The sequence below is a fragment of the Oryzias melastigma genome, linkage group LG11, assembly GCF_002922805.2.
Source record: "Oryzias melastigma strain HK-1 linkage group LG11, ASM292280v2, whole genome shotgun sequence".
Taxonomy (NCBI): domain Eukaryota; kingdom Metazoa; phylum Chordata; class Actinopteri; order Beloniformes; family Adrianichthyidae; genus Oryzias; species Oryzias melastigma.
In genome coordinates this window covers 13046799-13069585 of record NC_050522.1, presented here as the reverse complement: position 1 = coordinate 13069585, position 22787 = coordinate 13046799, and the positions used below count along the sequence as shown (strand labels likewise).

Sequence of the window (22787 nt, the reverse complement as noted above, 5' to 3'; positions counted from 1 at the left end):
AACTGCTGACCTTCCCGGGAAATGTAGTGACAGCTGGGACAGGTTCAGCCCCCCCAAAGACACTCAACATCTTTATGAAAGGAGCAGCTTTATGAAGAGCAATATTATGAAAGGAGATATCCTCTAAAAGTCCCACTATTAACATTTTTGATTAATTTTCAAAGCGTTCCCAGTGGTCTTTTAATTATGATTATGGAGTTTTAGCCTAAAAAAATATTTTTTTCTGGGACATAGTTTATTAGAAACTCACTTGTGAAAACCAAAAATGAAAAATAAAATTAAAAAATAAATTAATAAAAAATTCACTTCTGAGTTATGAGCCAGAATGATGGGAGGCAGAGTAAGGCCGCCCCCATTTCCCGTCACCCATCTGTTTACATGCTCTCCTCCTAGCTTACAGCTCCTCACAACCCCAAGCTATAACTAGCAATGCAACAAAAATTGCCAACAATATTGCTGTTGTAAATCCCCCCTGTATTGATGGCAATTTGTTCAGGCAAATCGATGGACACCTTAGAGGTCCTAGTTCATCCATGTTGGAAAACGGGAGGACGTGTTCATAGCTACCTATTTGAGTCAGTGCAGAGTGTACCTGTGATGATGTAAGTTCATAACCTTCAGATCTTTATGCTTAACATAAATATTAACCAAACAGAGAAATTGGAGGCTGACTCCGCCCACAGCCGAAATTAGAAAATCCAGTCAGAGGGGTGGGGCTGGAGAACAGGACTTATCATTACTGGAGCTGCAGATCATGACGAGGGACTTGCATGGCTTAACCAATCACGAAACTCAACTGTAATATATTGTTTCAACCTGTAGGGGGCAGCACACAGGTGGTTTTTAACTGTATTTTCAAGAATTAAAAAAGTTTATTTTACTTTTTTTTTTAAATTGGCGATGACCAACAGACAGCACGTTTAAAGCCCCATTTATAGAGGTCAACAGACAAAACAAGCTTTTTGGTGGAAAAGGATCATCTGAAAAACACCAAAAACCTCATTGGAGTAAGTCTGTAAAGTTTTGGAAGTCTTAAATGACGGTATGAATTTATTTTAAATGCATCTTTCATTTTGTAGATTGTAATACAAGGAATTTGTCTTCTCCATCACCATGCTTGTAATCTGTGCGTGTTTCACTAAGCCTGTACAAAGGTTAGTTAAGGCTTGATGTCACGCAGCGTTGGAGCCAGAAATCATCCCCCTCGGCTTGATCATCTGATTATCTTATGCACAGAGCTGCAGGCTTCAGTTTGTGCGAGTGTGTCTTCAAAGTGACTGTGTGTCTTTGCAGCACAGAGCTATCTCACTTGCTGCAGGCTATCCAGGAAATGTTGCTCCACTGGTCCATATAGATGTGATTGTGTGTTCCAGAGTGTAGAATGGTGTGAATGCACAGTGTGTGTTTAAACGGCCCCAAGCCCAGTGCCAGCTGGACTCCCCATGAAAATTACTTTTTTTTTTTTTTTTTTTTGAAGGGGGGGCACAGAGTGGGAGGACAGAGTGGGGTCACAGCCTCCTGCCAGCTCACTCTTAGACCAGAAGTCATCTGCGATTTTCGAGGACCTTCTGTCCAGTTTTGCTCTTTCGCCCCTAACCTCCTCCTAACTTTCGCCTTCATCTCTCTGTTCAGCCTCTCTTTCTTTATTCCGCCGCCCATTCCACCTCATATCCCCTCCACTCCAATCTTTTTTTTGCCAACGTGCTCTTTCGCTCTCTGCACGCCGCCCTGGGCAGATCCAGCTGGCGCCAAGGCAACCCAGCAAGTGCGTAAAGCTGGCATCATGTTCATGCTGATTGATGGGGTTCAGGGTGGGGTTGCAGGAGCGGAGAGGAAGCTCTTCCCTTTCTTCAGCACGACACTAAACTCTCCAGATGCATCACTTACTGAGTCCTGGAGCTGAGAGGACAGACTCTCAAAGCTCTTCATTCAGGCTCCACCTCCTCCTCTTTCCACCCAGCACTTTGTTTTCCACCGTGCATCCCTGCACACTGTCCTCATCTAACGCTTCAAAGTTCTGGATCTTGTACAGGCTGAAGGGAAGCATGACTGGAAATGCCAGACGGGCCGGCAGAGCACTTTCATCTGCCGTGTGAAGGAACACAGAGGAGCCGGTAACCGTTCTCAGCAGGAAAACTGGAAAGAGGGGGGGGCTTTAGAACTGAAAGTACAGGGGGACGGGGTTTAAACAGCTTACTTCTTAAGAGCTGAAGGCTTTTTCCGCCTCACGGTTACAGACTCACGCTGGGAGACTGGAAACGGCGTTAATCAGAACACTTAATGGCGAGCGCGGGAGTCGTAATGGGGAAGCTTTTGCATGACAACCAGCTGGATCAAAACATGGAGACGTCTCAGATCAAACATGTTGTTGGCGAAAGCCCCACCATGAGTCCAGGCACTGTAAAAATCAAATGCCAACTAAAAGTCATTCAACTAATCTCAAATTTTTAACCAAACGCAGATTAGCTGCATCAAGGCATAACGAACCCTGATGGTTTTGATTGGGCGACAGCCTCCAGAGCAGCAGCAGATAACTGTGTTGACCTTTTAAAAACGGGCAGATTTCCTGGTGAAAAGCTGAACTGTAACGATTTCTCTCAACAAAAGGCGTTTAGTTCTGAAGTAATTGGCTCCATCCTCACACGGTGCGGCGGACGACTCCCAGAGAGCATCAGAGCAGAGACAGAAAAGTTGAAGCACTCAGCCGCTCTCTCTTTAAAATGTGTTTGATCTTCAGCGCGGTTTGAGAAATTTCACTGCAGTCACAACAAATCTGACGCCATAAGTGGGGATGGCCCCGGCGATCCCGGTTAGAGTGAGCTAATTCAACAATCCGAGCTGGAGGCAATTACTCGTCCGAGTGATTACGCTCTGTGTTTGGAGTTGAACGTTTTCGAGCACTTCAACATCGTTCCTTTGTAGGGTTTAGCACCTCGACGCTTCACGTGCGCTTAAGTTCTATTTGAGGGTTGGGATTTACGCTGTAATTATTCTCACAAAGGTGAATCAAGTGCTCTCCTACTGTTGTGAATCACTGACAGTGGCAGACTGGCCATCTGGAGGGTTGGGAGTTTTCCAGAAAGGCTTCACTTTAAATTGGGCCAACCCAGAGAAACAAAAACAGGGATTTGGCGGCGAGGTCCATGACGAGCGTGGAGGAGGGAGGGTGAGGGTGTTTACTCTCTGGTATTCACCTGCTTTTTATGATGGAGTAAAAGGACCAATTTACAAACTATTTTTAAATACAACTTCAAATCTTGTAGATTTATGAGAATAAAGTCGAATCTTTATAACTTAGAAAATCATAGGCTAAATTTATGACATTTTTCTTGTAAATGTACGTGTTTCGAAGTCCAAAATTTACAAGAAAAGAGTCACGAATGACAAAAAAAATGAAGTTGTCTGTTTATCACAGTTTTTCTTAAAAATGAAAGACATGGAGAATCATGTGAAGCTTTATTTTTAGATCAGTTTCAAAAACGACGAAATTCTGAGCCTTTTAGCAACTCAAAATCAAATCATTATCAGTGAGGCTGATTTTACAGGATTCTCTCGCTGGACTGTGGGCTCACTTTCACTTTAAACTCGTAAATTTACGAGATTTAAAGTAGAAAATGTACAAGATTTAAAGTAAATTTAAAGAGAATAAAAAATCGTAAATTTACGGGATTAACAGTCTTAAATTTATGAGACTAAAAGTCGTAACTTGGCGAGATCAAAAGTTGTACATTTAGGAGATTAATAGTTGTAAATTCAAGAGATTAACAGTCGTAAATTTAAGAGATTAAAAGACGTAAATTTAAGAGATTAAAAATCTTAAATGTATGAGATTAAAAGTCATAAATTGACGAGATAAACAGTTGCAAATTTACAAGTTTCAAAGTGTCAAATTGACGAGATTAACAGTCTTTAATTCATGAGACTACAAATCTTAAATTTATGAGATTAAAAGTCATAAATTAACTGAATTAAAAGTCGGAAATGTATAAGATTAAAAGTCGTAACTTGGCGAGATCAAAAGTTGTACATTTACTAGATTAATAGTTGTAAATTTAAGACATTAAAATTCGTAAATTTACAACTTTTAATGTCATAAATTTACAAGATTTAAAGTTGTAAAGTTGTAAAGTTGTAAATTTAGTTCTAAATACACCACTAGGTGCTACTCGTAAATGTACAACTTTTAATCTCATGAATTTACGAGATTTAAAGTCGTAAATTTACGAGAAAAAAAAACTTGGAATATTACTTTTTACTGCTTTTGAAATCAATAGTTTTCCTTTTTTTTTTGTCTTTAAAGACGACTCCTTCTAAAATGGTGTTTTTGACATGTTCCTGTGGTATTTTTCGGAGGATGAAGAGCGCATAAAAAGAAAATTAAGATTCAAACAAAATTTCTGTGCATTTCTTTAGTCAAATCTTTGTGATTGGGTATGTTTAGCTAAAAATGGCACAACCATAGTAAAAAAAATGAAATCCAGAAAATTAAACCTTAACCATTAAGGTTTACAGCAAAGTACAAACAGGTTCAAAAGTCCTCTTTTCTTTGTTTTTGCCTAAATACTGTTTTTGTTCACCTCTAAATGATGCCCACTGTGTGAGCAGCAGTGGACAGAGTTCCACTCGTGTGGAGTCGCTCCAGATCTGCAGCATCGCATTTCACAAATGTTTCAGCAGCAACACCTCAAGCTGCTGCGCCTCATGTTCAGTCCGCTCCGCCGCGCTTCAGCGGATAAAACACGTCAACTTCCAAAAAAGGGTCAAGCATACAGGAAGTCTGACAAGAGACTGCTAGACTTTCAAAAAGACACATGCGTGCAAACTCCGCTTCATGTCAATATTGGATATTTCCAGGAAAAAATGACTAATTCTGCTGAGAAAAACAGCAGAAACAGCTTTTTTAAAACACTGCACAGGAAGCAGAATTAAAATATTAGAATTAATTCCACCATAAAAACTAAAAACAACGTCTTGGTTTGAAAAATAACTGCAGCACACAAAGTCCAAAGTCCTGATTATATATCATGTCACATGTTTTTGATAGATAGTCATGATTCATTGTAATATTAAAGCGGATACTTTTAAAAATAGGTCAAAAAAGTTCAAGCATTCACAGTTTAACTCACTTTATAAAACATTTCTGGACTGTTTGAATAAAACAAATTAAAGGGTATCCCGTGATCCAATCCCAAATACAATCCAAGGCTGAAACAATAACCAAATACTAATATATATGACACAGGTAGAATTAGAAAATCTTAAAGTCACTTTAGCTTGAAGTGCCACATCATTTACAAGCAAGACTCACTTTTAATGTCAACTTTATTTTTGTTCTTTTGTCTTTTGTGCGTTCATCCATGACATAGAAATACCAAGAACTCTGCAACTTTAGCTTAAATCACCTTCTTTATTCCTGAATATATCAGTATTTTCTCACAGCTAATCAAATCATATATTACATAAAAAAGTACTTAATATATATTTATAACCAGCTCTTTTCTTTGTACTTTGAAAAGTATCCAGTTATTTGATTATCTGATTTCACCCAAATTATTCTAATACTGACACTTTGTCTCCTTTGGTCAATTTGGAGGCTTAAAAATTGACCCGATTTATGTGGTTTTAACTCTGCAACTAGAAGTGATCAAATATTGTTTTCCAACGTTTCTCTTAGAGCAAAGTGACACAGATTACTGAAGAAGTGAGACTTCTTCCACATCCTCAAGATCACACTTGCATCTACTCTGGCAGTTCTCTTTCCCAGTAGCGGTAAAGTCACTTTGGATTGAAGTGAGAGCTAAAAGGCCATCTCCTGTTCGGCAGTGTGACTTCCAGCCCTTCACCGTCTGTGAGATCCACCATCTTACTTTACACCCATGATGTTGTTTGAATGCAGCACAACTCAAGCAAACCATGAAGGACACGTTAAAAACAACAGAGGAGGATAAATCACAGCGTCTGGCCTTGATCTCAGGTACTTACAAAGATGGAGAAAACCGGTGAGTGCGTGTTAAGTCCTTGAAGCATGTGTGTGGAGGTTTTACATGTGATTTTGGTGAGTTAAGCCCTGTGTTATGTGCATGTGTGTGCTTGATGGGGAAAGCGTACCCTGCTCGGTACTTTGAGTCAGTGACTACACTTGGCTTCCAGCGGGAACAGTAGCAGCTTAACCACTTGTGAACCTCCCACACTCACAACACGGCTACAAAGACCCTTTGTTTGCACTAAAAAACAATCGCCGGCTCCGATTTCCCACGGTTTCTCTAAATGCCGTTTTTTTTTTTTTTACTCAAAAAGGAAAAGAGATCACTTTCTAAAAACACAACATGTTGGAGTTTTAATACCTGCTTGTTTTTTTTTTTTTTTTTAGGCATGTCAGTGTGTGAAGTTTGGATTTGTGTGAGAGAAATGTGCAGAAGTCCTGAACAAACACCATGGCAACAGCAGCACGATCACTACAGGCCCAAAGCGCAGGAGTAAGAGCCCATCAGAAAGATTAGGACTGCAATCCCACATGATTATAATCTCTTTTCACACAGGCAAATCAAGACCCGACTGATGTGCCTTTGTTGTGCAGTGGCGGCGTGGGTGAGCCAAAGTTCTCCACGTATGTGTCCGCGGCGAGGTAACCACGGAGTGTGTGAGGGCAATGTGACGGCGCACAATGCATGTTTTTCCTCCTCATCAGAGAAGTTATTTATTAGTCGGTTGCTGTGTGAAAAGGATCCTTCAACGAGAGAAAAGCAGGAGTAAAAAAAACAGGTTAGTGAAAACTGTTGTGGCTGCCGAGACAGGAAAAGATAAAACAGTTGAAGCAACAGAAAGCTCTGCAAACTGGCTCACACCAACTTGGAATAATTTGGAGCTCCTCGAACAATCCCAACACCGATCTGTCCACTGCAGGGCCAAAACCGCCTAATGAGAGCCAATTCTCCAAATTCAAAAGTCCATCCGTGAAGCGGCCGCGGCGTGGCTGCATCAACCCCCATTTCCAGGAGAGTGCTTTCGATCTGAAGTTGCCCCCTTTGAGATGCTATTTGGCCCTGCGGTGGGGGGAGGGTCAATCAACACCCTCCACCAGTGAGGAGACAAACAACAAGACACCATGAAGATGGAGAGAGCAGCGTCCCTGAAGCTCCTGCGTCAGCCCTGATCCCAGCATGTGCGTGTCAGAGAGAAACAATGGAATTTCTGTGCATGCATGAGTGCATCAGCATGGTGTCTACTGCACGTGTGTGCTGTTGTGTTAGGAGACTACTGCAAGAATAACATCAGCCTAGCACACCTCTAAAGAGACGGTGGATGTTCATGTAACCGGTCGCTGCTAGACTCGAAGGCTGTCGGTGCGTTGAAAGACTCACCGCTGACCAGCACGTTGATGCGGTGACTGTTGGCTCCATGCTTGTTCTTGACCTCACAGATGAAGGTGGTGTTGACCGCGTCATCCACCTTCCTGATAGTCAACCTGTCGTTTTCCACCACAACCGAGTCTGGCAAAGGACCAGAAGCCCTGGAGGGGATGAAGAAAGACCATTTGATTGATGGGAGGAGAATGAAAAATTCTCTTTTTACCTCTAAAACAACTACAAAATGAGGGGGGCAGAAAGTATTTGGACCCTTTAAATTGTTCCACCCTTTGTATAATTACAGCCATTTACCATTCAGTTATTTCAGCGATGTTTTGTTTAGTTTATTGTTAATGGAATACCCCTTGAGATGCAATATCTCATTTTCAAGGTGTCAAAAACAAATTAGACACCAGTTGCAATATAATTTCTTTGGGTGATTGTCTTGTTGGACAGAGAAGCTTTGGTTCAGTCTGAGGTCCTCTGGATGAGGTTTTCCTCCATAAAATCTGTGTACTTGTCTGTGTGCTCATTCAGCTGCAACCAGTCGTCCTGTCCCAAACATCCCCAAAGCATCACTTGGTACCCGGCCACAGACAGGAAATAGGAATACATGCACTAACATATTATTTGTGTTTTCATTTATTTTCTGAAGTTTTGTTTTGGAAAACTGCAGGATTCTGCTTATAACATCTGTCTTGGTCACATGACTTAAAACGGCTAGCTGGATTGCTAAGCTAGTAGCCTAGAGATAAAAACAAAAGACAAACGATAAAACGTGTTTGAAAAGTTTCTTTGGGGGAGAATAGAGCCAGTGAGGAAACTGAAGAAGAGCCTTCAACAATAAAGCTCCCGTTTACCGCCAAAACCATGAGTCTTCCTCCACATACAGTTATTGAGACAGTAGTTGTTCCCATGTAGCAGAAAAAAAACTTCTACAACTTCTACAAATCAGCAACTTTGTTTCATTGAGTCTTAATCATCTGTAAAGAAAAAATAAATAAATCTGACGTTTTTTAAACTTTTTTAAACAAAATTACTTGTTGCAGTGTTTTATTTAAAACAAATTGTCAGGAACAGGAAGCCCCAAAATGCCATCTCTGGCCCTATTTTGGACCGGTCCGTGAAAATATTGTCTAATTTAAATCAGTTCATGGACTGAAAAAGGTTGTAGACTACTCTAATACAATATCTGTAGAACAGGCAACATTTACTCAAAGAACAAGAAGGAAAGAGAAAAAGTAGGATACAAGTAAAATGATTATTTTTTTTCCACATTTCAAACCATAGTTTGTCTTAATAAAATAAAAACCATCATAAAAAGTAACAGGACTACACTCACTGAATAATAAAAAAGCTTAGTTCCTGGTGGTGTGAACGTAAAATTGAATACTGAACACCAAATATTCCAGAGGAAGTTAGAAAAACTTCCTACTAAACCAGCAGAAGAAGAATCATTTATACATCACGTCTGAGGTAAAGCTGTTCCACATATAAAGACTTTTTCAGCAAAGTTGGACAGCAGAAGTAAAAAAGAAAAAAAAAAAAAACGTACGATTTCCAGGTGATGGCGGTGGGCGGCGGGTTGGCCTTGACCTGGCAGACCAGCTCTGCGTTGGAGCGACCGACATACCAGTTGTGGTCGTAACCACTGATGGTGACAAACGGGGGGTCTGGAAAAATTAAAACACATTTGAATCAGAAAAAAGATCCAGTTTAGTTTGTTTCTACCATTAAATAAAATGCATTTTTACAAGTTAAATATTTCATTAAATAATATTATAATGAACCTGTATTTGAGGTAAACTAAGCAAAGATGTCAAAAACATTTAAAATGTACACAAAAACAGTAAAATTGTGTGAGATTGATTAAGAAATGTTTAATTGTTGATGCAAATTAACCAATTAAGCAACTTTAAATAAACCTCACATGAGGTGAAAAAAAAAAAGTTTAAATCAGCAGAGACAATAGATGCTAAAACCTGTAAGTATGACTTAAGGGGTGAGTTGTGGATATTTTATATGCATCAAAACCAAAAAGGAAAGTTAATCCACACATGAGCAGCAATAATGTGCAAAATATAGGAATATAAATGCCTCATAACCTAAAGAACTTCCTTTAAATGTAGGTTTTCTATCTTCTCTGTATCATTTTAATGGAAAACTGACTAAATAGAGTATTTTAGATTAACCATTACTTTCTGGTCAGGAACTGCTTAACGAAGGACCCAAAATGTAGGAAATCAGGCTTATGGCAAAAGCTTGAATATTTAATAAATAAAACCTAAAAGCAGATGAGCTGGAAACAGACATTAAAATCCACTGAAGGTTCTGAAGTGAAATGTAATCATCTGTGGATGATTATCAACCTGAACCTGCTGGGGCACAAATACGACAAAAACCAAAGAAATGACACTGAAAAACTCTAAAAGGTACAATTTTCACATTTATTTGTGTAGAAAAGTGATCAGAATAATAAAAGAAAAATGTCACTCTTCAATTACATGTTAGTTGAAATGACATCAGTGAAAATGAAGAAATTAATAATATGATGTCAGTTTGATTGATGTGTGTCACAAGTTTGCTAAGATGAACCTTGGTACATCTGAGGATAAACATTTGCTAACTTTAAGAGAGTTTCCCCCCAAATCAAAGTGGTAGTAAGATGTGGAAATCTGGGCATGTCACTGACGCAAGAGTTCGGATGAACTCCAACCCACAGAGGAACGTGTAGGAAGTTAAAAGACGCAGAAAGGATTAGTGGCTTTCTGCTTTCATGTTCTACACCAAGAAGAAAATCTAGAAACCTGAAAAGATGCTGCAGGAAGAGAGGATGGAGGGAGGAGAGAACACCGTCAAAGCAGTGAGAAGAAGAGGGACGAAAGTACCAACCATGTGAAAATTGATCAGGAGAAATGAATAATTATAGATAATCTGTCCAATTCTCCTCTTTTTACATATGGTAATAGCATGATCCATACTCATGGAGGGTGGACCAACAAACTTAAATCTTCCACGCACACAACACCTCAACATGAATCCAGGTGAGTGCGTACTGCTGGATTTAGCACACACCTGTACCTGCACACAAATATCGGAAGCTACAGACACACTTGGATTGTAACACACGTTCAAACATGTGGGACGGGATTCTTCTTCTTTTTTTACTGCTAACTAGCGCACATCTGCCACCTGTAGTTAGAAGAGGCTTGGTGCAGAAGGGGTGCAAGTATTGGGAATCTTGCTCCAGTTCTATTCCAATATATGCAGACTGTGGTTTGTACCTCAGTCAGGCACAAATGATCAATTTCTGACTTCTGTAAATTAAAAGGGACGCCATCCATTCCAAATCCCTGATTATCCAAGGTTATAAAACTTTCATAGCTGGATTTTTGAACGTAGAAACCCAAAATGTTCATATACTTTTCATTGGAAGTGGCAGCTCGCACGTGTGTTGCTGAACAGGGTGCAGAGGTTTCCCATGAAAACATTTCTTGTAATAGCAAACACAACAATACCTCATTAAATCTGAGAAATCCTGCGTTTGCATTTGGTTCCAAAAGCTGCAGCTTTTGCTGCACCAGAGACCAATTCAAGCATCTAAACTCCAGATTTCACCAGCAACTATGATATGCTAAGGCTGTAAAATAAAAGACTGCATGAGCTGTTCAATATTTTTTGTATGATTCTTTTTCATGTTTATGAGAGTTTTTAAAATATTTTTTCGCTTCACAGACACATAACTGCCTCCCAAATCTGAGTTTGATAGGCAGCTGTTTCCCTTCAACTGGAGCCAGGAGTCCTGTGATCTTGTATGAAGTCATTCTGCCAGCAGTCTGTTTGGCGGCGTGTGCCGCATCTTAATCTGCATGTGTGTGTTTGCATTGATAAACTGGAGATTACAGGAAAAAAAAGGACGGACAAAGCTAATCTGTTCCATCACTGCAGGCAGATAACAGGAAGGTTACACAAGTGACACGAGAAGATCAACATCCCAGAGTGATCTCCGCACTGATTTGTTCTTGATTCAGTCAAAGTGGCGCTGCACTGTTTTGTGTAGATGTGAGTTTAGGAACAAATTCTCTCAAGTCTTTTCACAAGTCATTAATTCTGTTTTTTTTAATGGAGGCTGGGTTAACATTAGCATTTATTTTACCTGATAAAAAAAATGCAGTTTATTATATTCTGGCTATTTGTCACAATTAGGGATTACAGTTTAAGGAGAAACTGTGGGCTCCATAAACCACAAGAATGCAGCAGTTAATCATGAACAAAGGCCTGCTTTTGCTCTGCTAATGAATAATAAATGACAAAGAAAAATCAAACAAGGATGTGCTATGAACAGCTGTAACTAGAATAAACTGGGCTGCTTGTCATTTTAGATGTATTGATTGGTTTTTTGAGTAATTTTAAGCTCCTTATTTCCGTTTTTTGTGTCAGATTACAGGTGCAAGCACAAAGTAAATATTGGACGGTTCTTATTTCTGTCCGACATCCTAAACCTCTTTGGATATATCCATGGAATTGAACGGTGTGGTGAATATCAATTTTCCACAGGATCGTGTTTCATAGTTTTACTATCAAGGTCGGCAGTTTGAACTAGAAAACGAAAAATGCTTACACTCCACAGAAAGCCTGAGCGTTTTGGTCCACTGCCGCTCCTGCGTCCTCTGGTCCACCGCGCAGGTCACCTCCTTGTCGTTGTCGTCCGGGGTGGGAACCAGACGGTATTCGCTGCGTACCGTCACCGTTCCGTCCGGCCCGCTTGTGGTGCTGGTGGAGTAATTGCCTCTGACGGAGGAAATCCAGTTGATGGAGGCCGCCGGCTTGCTGTCTGCCGCCACGCACTGCGCCACCACCACCGACTTTGTACCGGCCTGGACGGTCACGATGTCGGCGGAGTTCTTGGGCTTGGCTGTAGATGAGAAGAGGAGGGCGTTAGAAGACAATCCACATGGTGAAGAGAGACACAGTGGGGGGAGATGAAAAATCCAGAGTTGAGAAAGAAATGTAACATCAAGGGTACAGCGGGGAGGGGGGGAGCAAAGAAAACAGGAATCTGTCAGTGTGTTTGTTGTGCATGTACACTGAGGGATGTAATGAAATTCTGAAGGAAGAGTGCGACCAAAGTACTGTCAGCCCCTCAGAGACACAAGTACAGAACAAGAACTTGTTCACCATCTAGTATTAAGAGATCTATATGGGCATTTGAGATTATTTTTTAATAACATTTTGTAACTTCATAACCTCAGACATCTCAGAAAACCAGTTACTTGCTTTAATTTCAACCACATTTATCCAAATCCTTCACCTTTTTTGAAACCATCACCATACTGTCGATTTAGGTTTGCAAGAAAACATCATATTCCAACAGTTCAGTGGTAAAATTAATAAAAATGTTTTTTTTAAGTAAATAAAACAACAGTTTTTTAAAGTATTTTGGAAATCTCCTTTCTGAATGAAAAGCACCGGTTTCCCACAGGTTTAATGGAAAACGATTAACACCTCAACACACACCAGGCGGGCAGAGTCCCACCACTCCAGTGCGACTTTGACTTAACTAAGTGATTAATGACACGGTAAATCAGGATTACTGCGGCACATTCAAGCTGTTCAAAAATAATTGATTTATGTGTCTGGCAGCTAAATTTGACGTAAAAGCAGTTACTCCATTTATGAATGTAACTGGGAGGATCATTGACTTTATTTCTATTTTCTTGGCTCATTTTCATCAATTTCATCAATAAATGTCTTCCTGTCTGACAGATGACTAAAACAGTGTTCACCACACCTGACATGCAACCTATTGAACATCTTCTAAAGTGTTGTGTCTTTGACAAACATAAAAAAAGGAGCTGTCTCAGTTTTATCATTGCGTTTTTTGTGGATGCTCTCCCGGCAGCGCAGCTTCATCTACATATTTGACAAGCCACAATCATACATGTCAGCTTCCTCACTCTGAAGATGCCAGTCAAATGATGTACACCTGCTGGTTTGGAGATTACCAAACTTTGTGTTTCTTTTAATGAAATGTCATTCTTTTTGTTTATGTTTTTATCAGGTAGACAGGTACCTCCACCTAGGCTTACACAGCAACACTTAACCGAATCAGAGTAAAACGAAAACAAGGAAAAAAGCAACAAATCTGAGTAAAAAGAAAACAAGAAAAAAATTAAAGCTGTGAGCGGCGTTGTATAGCCTGCAGGCACAGCCCTCCTCACTGGCTGAGCATACACACCCCTCACTCTTCTCCGAGTCGACACCTTTTTCAAAATGGCGGCTTTCACGTATGTTTATCTCCATAGCAACCAATTTAATTTTGGGTCGCCTGGAGGTGACGAACTGGTTTATGTAAACTTTAGAAGAGTCGACAAAAGTTAACTTTTGAATTTCCTTAGCAACGGAAGTTTTTCGTTAACCACACCCACATTCCTATTATTTTCCTTTTGTGTGTCTGATTGTTTAGTTCCTCTTGAGCCTACAACTCGTCCTTTAGGTTTTGACAGTATTACATTAAAAAATGTGCGAGCAACAGCCCAGCCAGCAAGGTCAAGTGGGCCCCATATGGTTTAACCCTTTAACACCTGAGGCGTCGTCGGCGACGTTGAAACACAAAATCTTAAACATACTGTAACTTTTCAACTGTTGACGCAATCAGTTTGTATTTTTCTTGGTGGCTCCACCTGTCTTTACCCACATAGGCTTGAGTGGACGGCCAGTGAGTTGACTCTGCTATGCTAGCCGTCTGCCTAGGGTCTGGCGGAGCAAGCGAGTGCCCCCGCTCAGGGGTAACCACCCAGGCTGCCAGTCCCTGGGCAGCAGAGCCAATGTTGGGGCCACCAAGGAAAATACGGACAAACCCATCCCCACATTCTTATCCTCAAGTTGTCACATTTTGACGTTTGGTTAAAGCCCCTTCTTCGTCACTTTTTGACATTTTGGGTGTCCCATAGACCGTCTTAAAACTAGACTAAACATGCGTTGAGGTCCCCCATAGGAAATACAATACCTTCGCCATCACTTCCTGGTTTGTCTACCGCGATTGCAACCCGTCGACAGCGATTAGTCCAAGTTGGTCTGAGTCACGTTTTTAGAGGAAGTACTGTCAACCAATCAGGAGTGAGCTTGTTCAGGCTTCTTCGAAGCCCACACCCCTCCTACTAAAAATGGCGCGGAGGAATCTGTCAATCTAACGTACGAGGCAGGGCCAGCGGGAGCGACATGCTTTTACTGAGGCATCTAATTGGTCAGCTAATAACTTGAATAACTGGCAATAAAGAAAAAAATATTTCTTATAAAAGAGAATAGGATTAGAAAGAACGCGGAGGCATTAGAGCAAGAATAATTATTCTGACAAATCGAAGAAGAGATCAAAGATGGCAGCCATTTCTAGAGGTCAAAAGTCAAAGAAATGTTGGTTATGGTCAACACATACATATATATATATATATATATACAGATATATATATGCATATATATATATATAAAATGGCCGGCAAACCGTAGGCCCTTTGGCCATCCCATAATAGTTTTGATATATTCAATGCCTTTTTTTGGTTTCCTTAGAATATTTTTGAAATGATATTTTTGAGTCCCATAATAGATTGTTTTTGACGGTTTCATCCACTGTCATCAGTTTTCTTTTTTTTTTGTTATTATTATTTTTATCAGGTATTAGGTACATGCAACTTAAAACATGTGTCGGGAGTGAAATTTTCACTCAAAGGTGCAGTAAAAAAATAAGAAATCCCTCAAAAAATCTGATCCTTGTAGTCCAGGATGGCTAATAAATCAGACGTCAAGTTTAAACTGTTACTTTACGTAGAGATACTGTTACTAGAGCAGAGTCTGTGGCTGCTCTGTACGAACACATGGAGGAAGAAAGATGACAGAATTTCACTAAGTCATGCAAGCGGGCCGATCAGCTCCGACTCGTAAAAAGCTGGAATCACTTTCTTGCCTCTGGCTTTAAAGTGTGTGTCATGCTTCACTTATTCCATAACAGCATGAATGACGCATCAAAGCCGCCTCCTGCTGCGCTGGCGTGCAGACGCTTGTTTCATCACGAGGTGGACCATTTTTCAATCAATGTGAATTATTTAAAAACTGAGTCTGAACCTTTCACTGCACCTCGCCGACTGATCCGTTCTTTCTCTGCCTCGTTAGATGAAACAGTCTGATCGACTCGAATAGAAAAATGACAGTTTGGAGCCTCGGTGGGGTTTATAATGCACAATAAAAAAACGAAAGTAACAATTTGTCAATTATGGAAGAATAGGGGACATTTTTTACTGATGTAGAAATTATTTAAAAGTTTGAACAAGGAGGTTTTAAGTTAGAAAGTTACTCGAGGATACCTTGTGGCAAAATAATGAAAAAGGAGGTAGATATACAGACGTTTGAAAAAAATAAAAAATAAAAGAAAAGGAGATTGTGTAAAGAACGTGGTAGGAAGGGTTTTAATTGACCGAGAGGCTTTAACAACTCCATCCTCGAGGTCTTTTGTGACGCTGAGTCCACAGCCACTCACTCATTGGCCTGAGGCGTTGTGAGGAAGGAGTCATTAAAAAGGAAGTGGAGGAGCACGCCAGCTGAGGTAAAAGAGGAAGGTTAGGATCCTCCCAGTGTCGTTCTGATGACACGACTCCATCAGGAGATCTGAGAAATCCTTTATAAAACACGAACAAGATTCAAATCAGTCACTGAGACCAATAAAAGTGCCTATTTAACCCTTTAACACCAGAGCTCCAGTGTTTATGTTCTTTAATTTATTGCAACTTTTCAATTGTTAATGCGATCAGCGTCATTCCAGCAGATTTTGAAGGAGAAAAGCGGCGGTTTCAAACTTCTTTTACTGAGTACAGCTCACTTTTACACCCAAACTCTGAAACTTTTCTTTCTAAAAACAACTACAATCAAAATACACTCCATTTTATACTTAAAAAAACTAATATTCAGCCGATATCATTTAAATAAACCTGTTTAAAGACCCACACCCATGTAAATGGTGTTTTTGTGGCATTTTTCTCATGACTGATTGTTTGATTTATTAACTGATTGATTGATCTTGTTTATTTCAAGCAATACAATACAAAAAAACAGATTATTCACTCATAACAGATATAATGAAATGCATTGATTAGAGAACAAAAACAAACACAAAGAAAGAAGTTATTATTGACTAAAGTCATGTAGAGTTTGATTGATTGCTTGAAAAGGAGTTGAAAAAAGACACGTATATAAACCTACTACTTAAATACTTTATTTTACAGTTTTGTAATCTGGTTGATGGAGGAAAAATATTAAGAAAATTAGACATTTTTGCATATTTCTTCACTCAAATTGTTGTAAATCAGGAGCAGATGAAAAAATGTAAACAGTTGGATGATGGGAAATGGGGCAGGCTTACTACACACAAACTCTTTCTGATCGGCAGAAGCTATGTCCCAGAAAACAACACAGGTTTATTGACTACATAGCATAATCATACCTTAAAAAAAAAAAAAAAAAAACATTGGGAACACTTTTACAATTGATCAAAAGCTGATCAGAGATGTTGTTTTTATCCATTATTTTCTTTTTTTTATATGTTCTAAAGGATATTTTGTATTTTGTCATCACAATTTAGTTTTCTGTGGAGTTTATTTTTAACAAGTTGCAATTTTTACCTGTTTTTACTCTATTGTATCTTTTTTTTAAAGCCAATTTAGAGCAAAAAGTTGTTATAAAAATAGCACAATTTTATGGAATTACTTGGTTAGAATGAAGAAAAAAGTACATTTACTTCACTTTTTTGCCAGTAGATACATTAAAGAAATACAAAAATGATTCCTAATATAGCCAGAATGGTGTAAATGTTAATGTAATCTAATGAAGGAGTTTGTTTAAAGAATTATTCAATTTACAATATTTTTCCTCCTCATCTTGCTGCTCCATCTATCAGAAAGTAATTCAAACACCCCTCCTTCCACTATTGAAATCACTAAAACAAGCTTGTTTTATGGTTTGTTTTCATCAAATCACACTTTAGCTTTTTGTTTGCTGGTAAATCTAAAAGACGTTTAAGCTAAATGCCTGTAAATAGTTTTAACCGGGGAACAGATGGTGTTTTATTTTGAAATGCAATAATAAATCCATGCTAAGCAACACATGAAGTAATTAAAGCAAATGAGCTATTCGCGTACTGATGCTCCCTTTTTTTTCCTCAACAAGTTATTCATCTCTCTGCCTTAAAATAAAAAAAACAACAAAAAAAGTCATTTTTTTTGTGGAGTTTTCACAGTTTTATTCAAATAAAATGTTCCTAGAAAGCTCATATCTCTCTGAATGTTAACTCATATATGAAAAATGGACAAAAAGATTCCTCTGTGAGACGTTTTCTGAGTTCTTTCAGAGCTGATAGAAATGCAGAAGCACATCAATTCAAGTTCAAGGTTAATTCAAATCACTAAAAGGCAATGAGGAAGTATTAGAGACACATACACGTTAAAATGGAACTGTGTGGTGCAAAGATATCAAATTTATAAACCAAACTAACTGTTGAACTAAGAGCACCTCAAGGCCTGTCATTTGGAGGTTCTTTGTGTTTAAGGGGATTTTGTTTTTTGTTTTTTTATCGTTAATATTTTTCTAAAACAGAACATTATAAATGTTGCTGTCCTGGTCCTCTGATGGTCCCCTCTGTCTCTTAAACAAAATGTCTCGGTTTAAGTGTTTGGATAAAAAAAAGGATCAAGTTGATGAAACTCAAAAACACTCGGAATGACCTTGTGTGTTTTGTGTGGGTTGGTATGCTCGTGTGTGTAGTGGTCTCTGTAATGAAGGACCATGTTTTGCACTCGGGCATACTTTCACCTGGGAGCTGCCTCACAGGAGCCTCCTTTGTGCCTCCGCAGCTGCCCGGTTCTTAATGAACCGACAGAATAATGATGTTCAAAAAACGAAACATGCAAAGGAGAGAACTTTTAATCCTCTGTCGAACAGTGTCACGTATTACAAAAGTCCTGAATTTTTGGGGGATTTTGTAGTAATATTTCACTCATTTCATGTTCAGTAAATTTTGTGTTACAACAAAACAAAACTCTAAAAATGTAAGAGTTTCAAAGACCAGGAAACATAACTCTTTTTGAAGTACATAGTCTTTGTACTTTTATCTTTAATCATAGGTCTTCACCTTTATGGACTAAACTGACTAAAGCTAAAAGTTTTCCCTCATTTGTTCTTTCAATTTTTTCTAAAAAAAAATAGTTCCTATCCAAAAATAAAATACTGTCTGTCACTTTAGATTGCCACTTCTGAAAACCTTACAAAAGAAAATTCATACAAAATGTTGGAATTAAGTAATGCATTATAATATTTATTTAGTAAGGGACTACTATGGAAAAATCTGTGATTAAATGGTCAATTTTGTTTTGTTTTTTTTTTTTGCCGAAAAGACATCCTAAAGCATGTTTCAGTGTTGAAGTCCTACCAGGAGCCTGTTTTTTTTAATCAAAATCATCAAGTTCATACTCATTCTTTACTCTAAAAGCCTAAAGTGTTGCCACCGTTGTGGGTAATGGGCTAGAAAGTCATATATTTTCATAATTAGATTACTTTTGACAAAAAAAAAAGAACGTAATGAATTCCAGTCAAATTTAGATAATTAAATTACAATTACTAGACTGTAGAAACCCTCATTAATTTGTTACTCACGTGTTGGTGCAGTGAAACCATTATAGTTGACTAGTAAAGCTAATGAATTGGTGAAAACAGTAAGATCAGACATTTTCTCTCAGGTTAGTGACACAAAACTGCGTAACTAATCTAGTGTGATCGGTTAAAGTTTGCTGGAAGTAGAAAAAAGCAGAAATATGGGGGTAGACAAATTCTTAGGGTCATTGGGGAGCAGAAGATATTTACATTAGTTAGCATTTGTAGAAAACAAAGCGAAAAACATTTCTTTTTTAAGTGAAAGTTGTGTCCCACTTTCCACAGATCAACACAATCTAGTCGATTGACTCAGATTGTAAAGAGCAATTTAAAGGTATTTTGTGGATTGAACTCAAGACTGTATAAAAATGTATCAAAGAGAAGAAACAAACAATGATAAGAGTTAGAATGCAACCAACTGATGCTTCACTTTTCAATTAAAAAGTCGTTCTCTTTTTCATGAAAGTGTTTGAAAACAGACAAAAGTTGGACGACTTTTAAATTGGAGTAACTAGAAAATGACATGTTTGCCTGCTAACTGACTTCAATGCACCGAGAGTTTTTCTTTTGAAGCTGCTCTCCAGTCTCCAGTCTTTTTGTGCCCTCTATTCTCCTCCAGAGCTTCAACCTCTGAACTTTCCGTCTCTGAAAACGCACAACAATAAGAGCATTTTCACTCATCTGCCACTGTATTCGGGTCCTGCTCATCCATTGAATCCAGAATAATCTGAATATATCTGGCTGCTGTTTATTTTGCGTGGCTCTCATCCAAGACAATGTGTTTTCATTCACTGCCAAGCGAGCAGCCCATTAACTTCTGTCAGGATGATGCTTTCATAGCTAAATAAGTTCTGACGTGTTTGGGGTTCTTCTGGATCAGTTTAGATTTAAAGTGATTCACCTCCTGCAGCTGTGCACTCAATAAGACCCAATGTGATTGGCTCGCATTAGGATTCCATATTCAAAGAAACTCACAGAATTGGATACATTTTTACTGACTTTCAGGCACTTCTTTTGCCAGGTACTTTGGCGGTGTCTCGGCCGCAGACAAAAAAGCGAGGAAGCTTTCCAGCTGGCTTTTCCCAGCCTGCCTCTGTTCTGTGCCAGCAGCTGCGGCGGCAGAGAGGACGTGGATCACAACCGCCTGCCAGACAACCAATAAATGTCTCCAGGTTTTCTCCAGAGAGCAATAACATTTAGTGTCTTTCTCCTGTTTTAGTTCACAAAATATTATTGAGGTGAACTTTTACTTTTGTTTTTATAGGAAAACATTTTTAAAATAAATGCTAGTGCACAATTTTTTGTAAAAACAAACAGAAAACTTCTGGAATTGCATTAAAAATTGGGAACTCTTGCATATTTAGGGATATTATGAAACACATTTTTTCTATTTCCCTTTTGTTGGAGGAAACTTGGTGGTACGTATAAAGCTTTGTGTTATAGCTGGTGCAAACTCAAAGGCTTCTCCAAGAAATTCAAGGGAACAGTCGTTCACATTCAAGCATGACTGCTTATTGCTTTAAACTGAGAAACAGAACAGAGAAAAATAAGAGGACATGTGGAGGAACGAATAACACCAGATTTCTCTGCAACTTGCAGCATTATTATTTGCATTTGTTTCATTTTTTTTTCTTTCTGTCAAAGGCTTTTAGATGTCTGGTGGTGCAGTTTGCTGATAACAGAATATTAAGAGACTTTTGTAACTATTGTGCTGAAATATCTAATGGAAAGCTTTGGGAAAATGGAAATATTCCAAAGGAACAAAAACAATCCAGTCCATGGCTGATACCTGCACTGACTCAGACACTCAGGAAATGGACTTCACTTAACGGATCCAATCAGGACAGCAGGAACATGTGGAAAACAGACGAGGAAGAAGAAGAGGCCAGCTCGACACTGACGTGTGCTGACAACCAACACACAGACCAGAGCCCTCTGTTTGACTCACACCACCCACTGGAACACAAACTGTCAGCAGGACTCCGCAACACTGAGTCGAACATCCCGGCAACGCAGAGGAGAAAGACAAGGAACACAAACACATGAATGGAGCAAACCTGGCCAAACTGGGCCTCTGTCAAGTCAGCTGAGAAATCTGAACTTCGCTGCTCCTGACAGAAACACAAGAAGAAAAAAATGGCTGCTTGGAAGCCAGATCTAAGATCCGAATGAAGGACTTAACACCCAGCAAGCCGAGCGGGGATGCATAGACAATCAGACTTTTTATAGAGGACACTGGAGAACGACTCCACAAACACTTGAAACGCCAGTTCAGACTCAGCTGTTTGATGAGGGACAAACATGCTCTTCTGATGCTGCAATGTGGACAAAAACAGTACAGAATCTGAGGTTTAATACATGTATTCACACACTTACTTAATCCAAAATGTACAATAAAAACCGTTTTCAAAAACCAGCATATAAATTATCTCCGGCACAGGAAATTTCTTCAGAAAAGAAAAAATATATTCCTTAAATCAACATATTAACAAAGATACCCGGGGAGAGCTGACATTAATCAAACAGAAGCAGAAATAAAAAACGCGCCTTTGGTTAAATGCAGCCATTCATTTGGTAAAACAGGTCAGCAGCATGATGAGGTTTGAAGGAGAACTTTACAAAAAGAAAAAGCTTGATTTCAAAAGCCTGTGGAGGGCTGCGAGCCTGAGTGGCCAGGATTTCTTTGATTGCAGTCATTTTAAAATGTGTCATACCTGGAAGGAAACGTTATTTAATTTCTCACGGATCTACTGTGGTTTCAGCCCAAGTTTTGCAAAAATAAAAAAAACAAAATGTTTTATGTGGATGTATGGTAATGAGCATGACCATTAAGGAAATACTTGTGTTTCACTACACCAGTGTCCAACATTTGCTCAATCATTAAAGTGTATATCCATCTATCTTTTGCATTTCCTGCACATCCTTACTCCCAACTTGTTGTACATGGATGTAAAGTTCAGGCCCCCTCCGGGTCACTTTTTGACGTCTTGGGCGTCAAAAAACTAATCGTTTTTTGACTTGCTGGCTGTTTCTTAATCACAGGTCCCCAACTCTTGGGATGCGGTACTGGACATGATAGTGGACGAGGAACCAGTACCAGGTTAGGGTACCGGTCTGGTCCGCGTCCAGAAGGTTTGGGACTCCTGACTTAAAACGAACAGTCAGCATGTAAAAAAAAAAATAAAAAATTAATGCGGCGGGGACCCAAACCATACGTGCATGTATGACAAGTGAGAATTGGTTGGCATTTGTGGCATGTTAAGTACCTGTAACATAATTTTCCTGAATAAATACAAACCATTGTGTTTAGAGCCTGAGTAACAATAATTTTTAGATGCAGAAGAACTGCTATTAGAAGTAACGGTTCTTGACTCTAATAACACAGAACAGTTGTGTCATTTATATATATATATATATATATATATATATATATATATATATATATATGAACAGTTTGCTTCTTAATCTCCAAATACAAGTTGAAAGGGAATGATTGTAATATGTATCTGTCAACAGGCCCAAAATATACTTTCTATAAAATGAAAAAGACTTATTTCTGAATTTGCCTGCTGAAGATGCTGGTGCTGATAGCTGAAGATGCTGAAATTGATTGCTAAAAATAGCGAAGCTGATAGCTGAATATGCTGAAGATGATGCCAAGCTAAAATATTAGCTAAATGCCAAATTAGCCAAAAGAAATCTTAGCTTGGCCAAAACAGCTAGCATGTAGCTGAAAAAAATAGCTAAACT

The 22787-nt window shown here is 38.9% G+C and overlaps 1 protein-coding gene across 1 annotated transcript in view; it reads right to left on the bottom strand.

The window, feature by feature from the left end:
• Positions 1 to 22787, bottom strand: part of pvrl2l (PVR cell adhesion molecule related 2 like) — a gene marked incomplete in the record, with an annotated part of 338435 nt that overhangs the window by 165688 nt on the left and 149960 nt on the right. Inside the window, 3 exon segments of the mRNA XM_024294289.2 lie at positions 7362 to 7510; positions 8902 to 9019; positions 11968 to 12261. Of these exon segments, the coding sequence (XP_024150057.1) occupies positions 7362 to 7510; positions 8902 to 9019; positions 11968 to 12261 (561 nt within the window).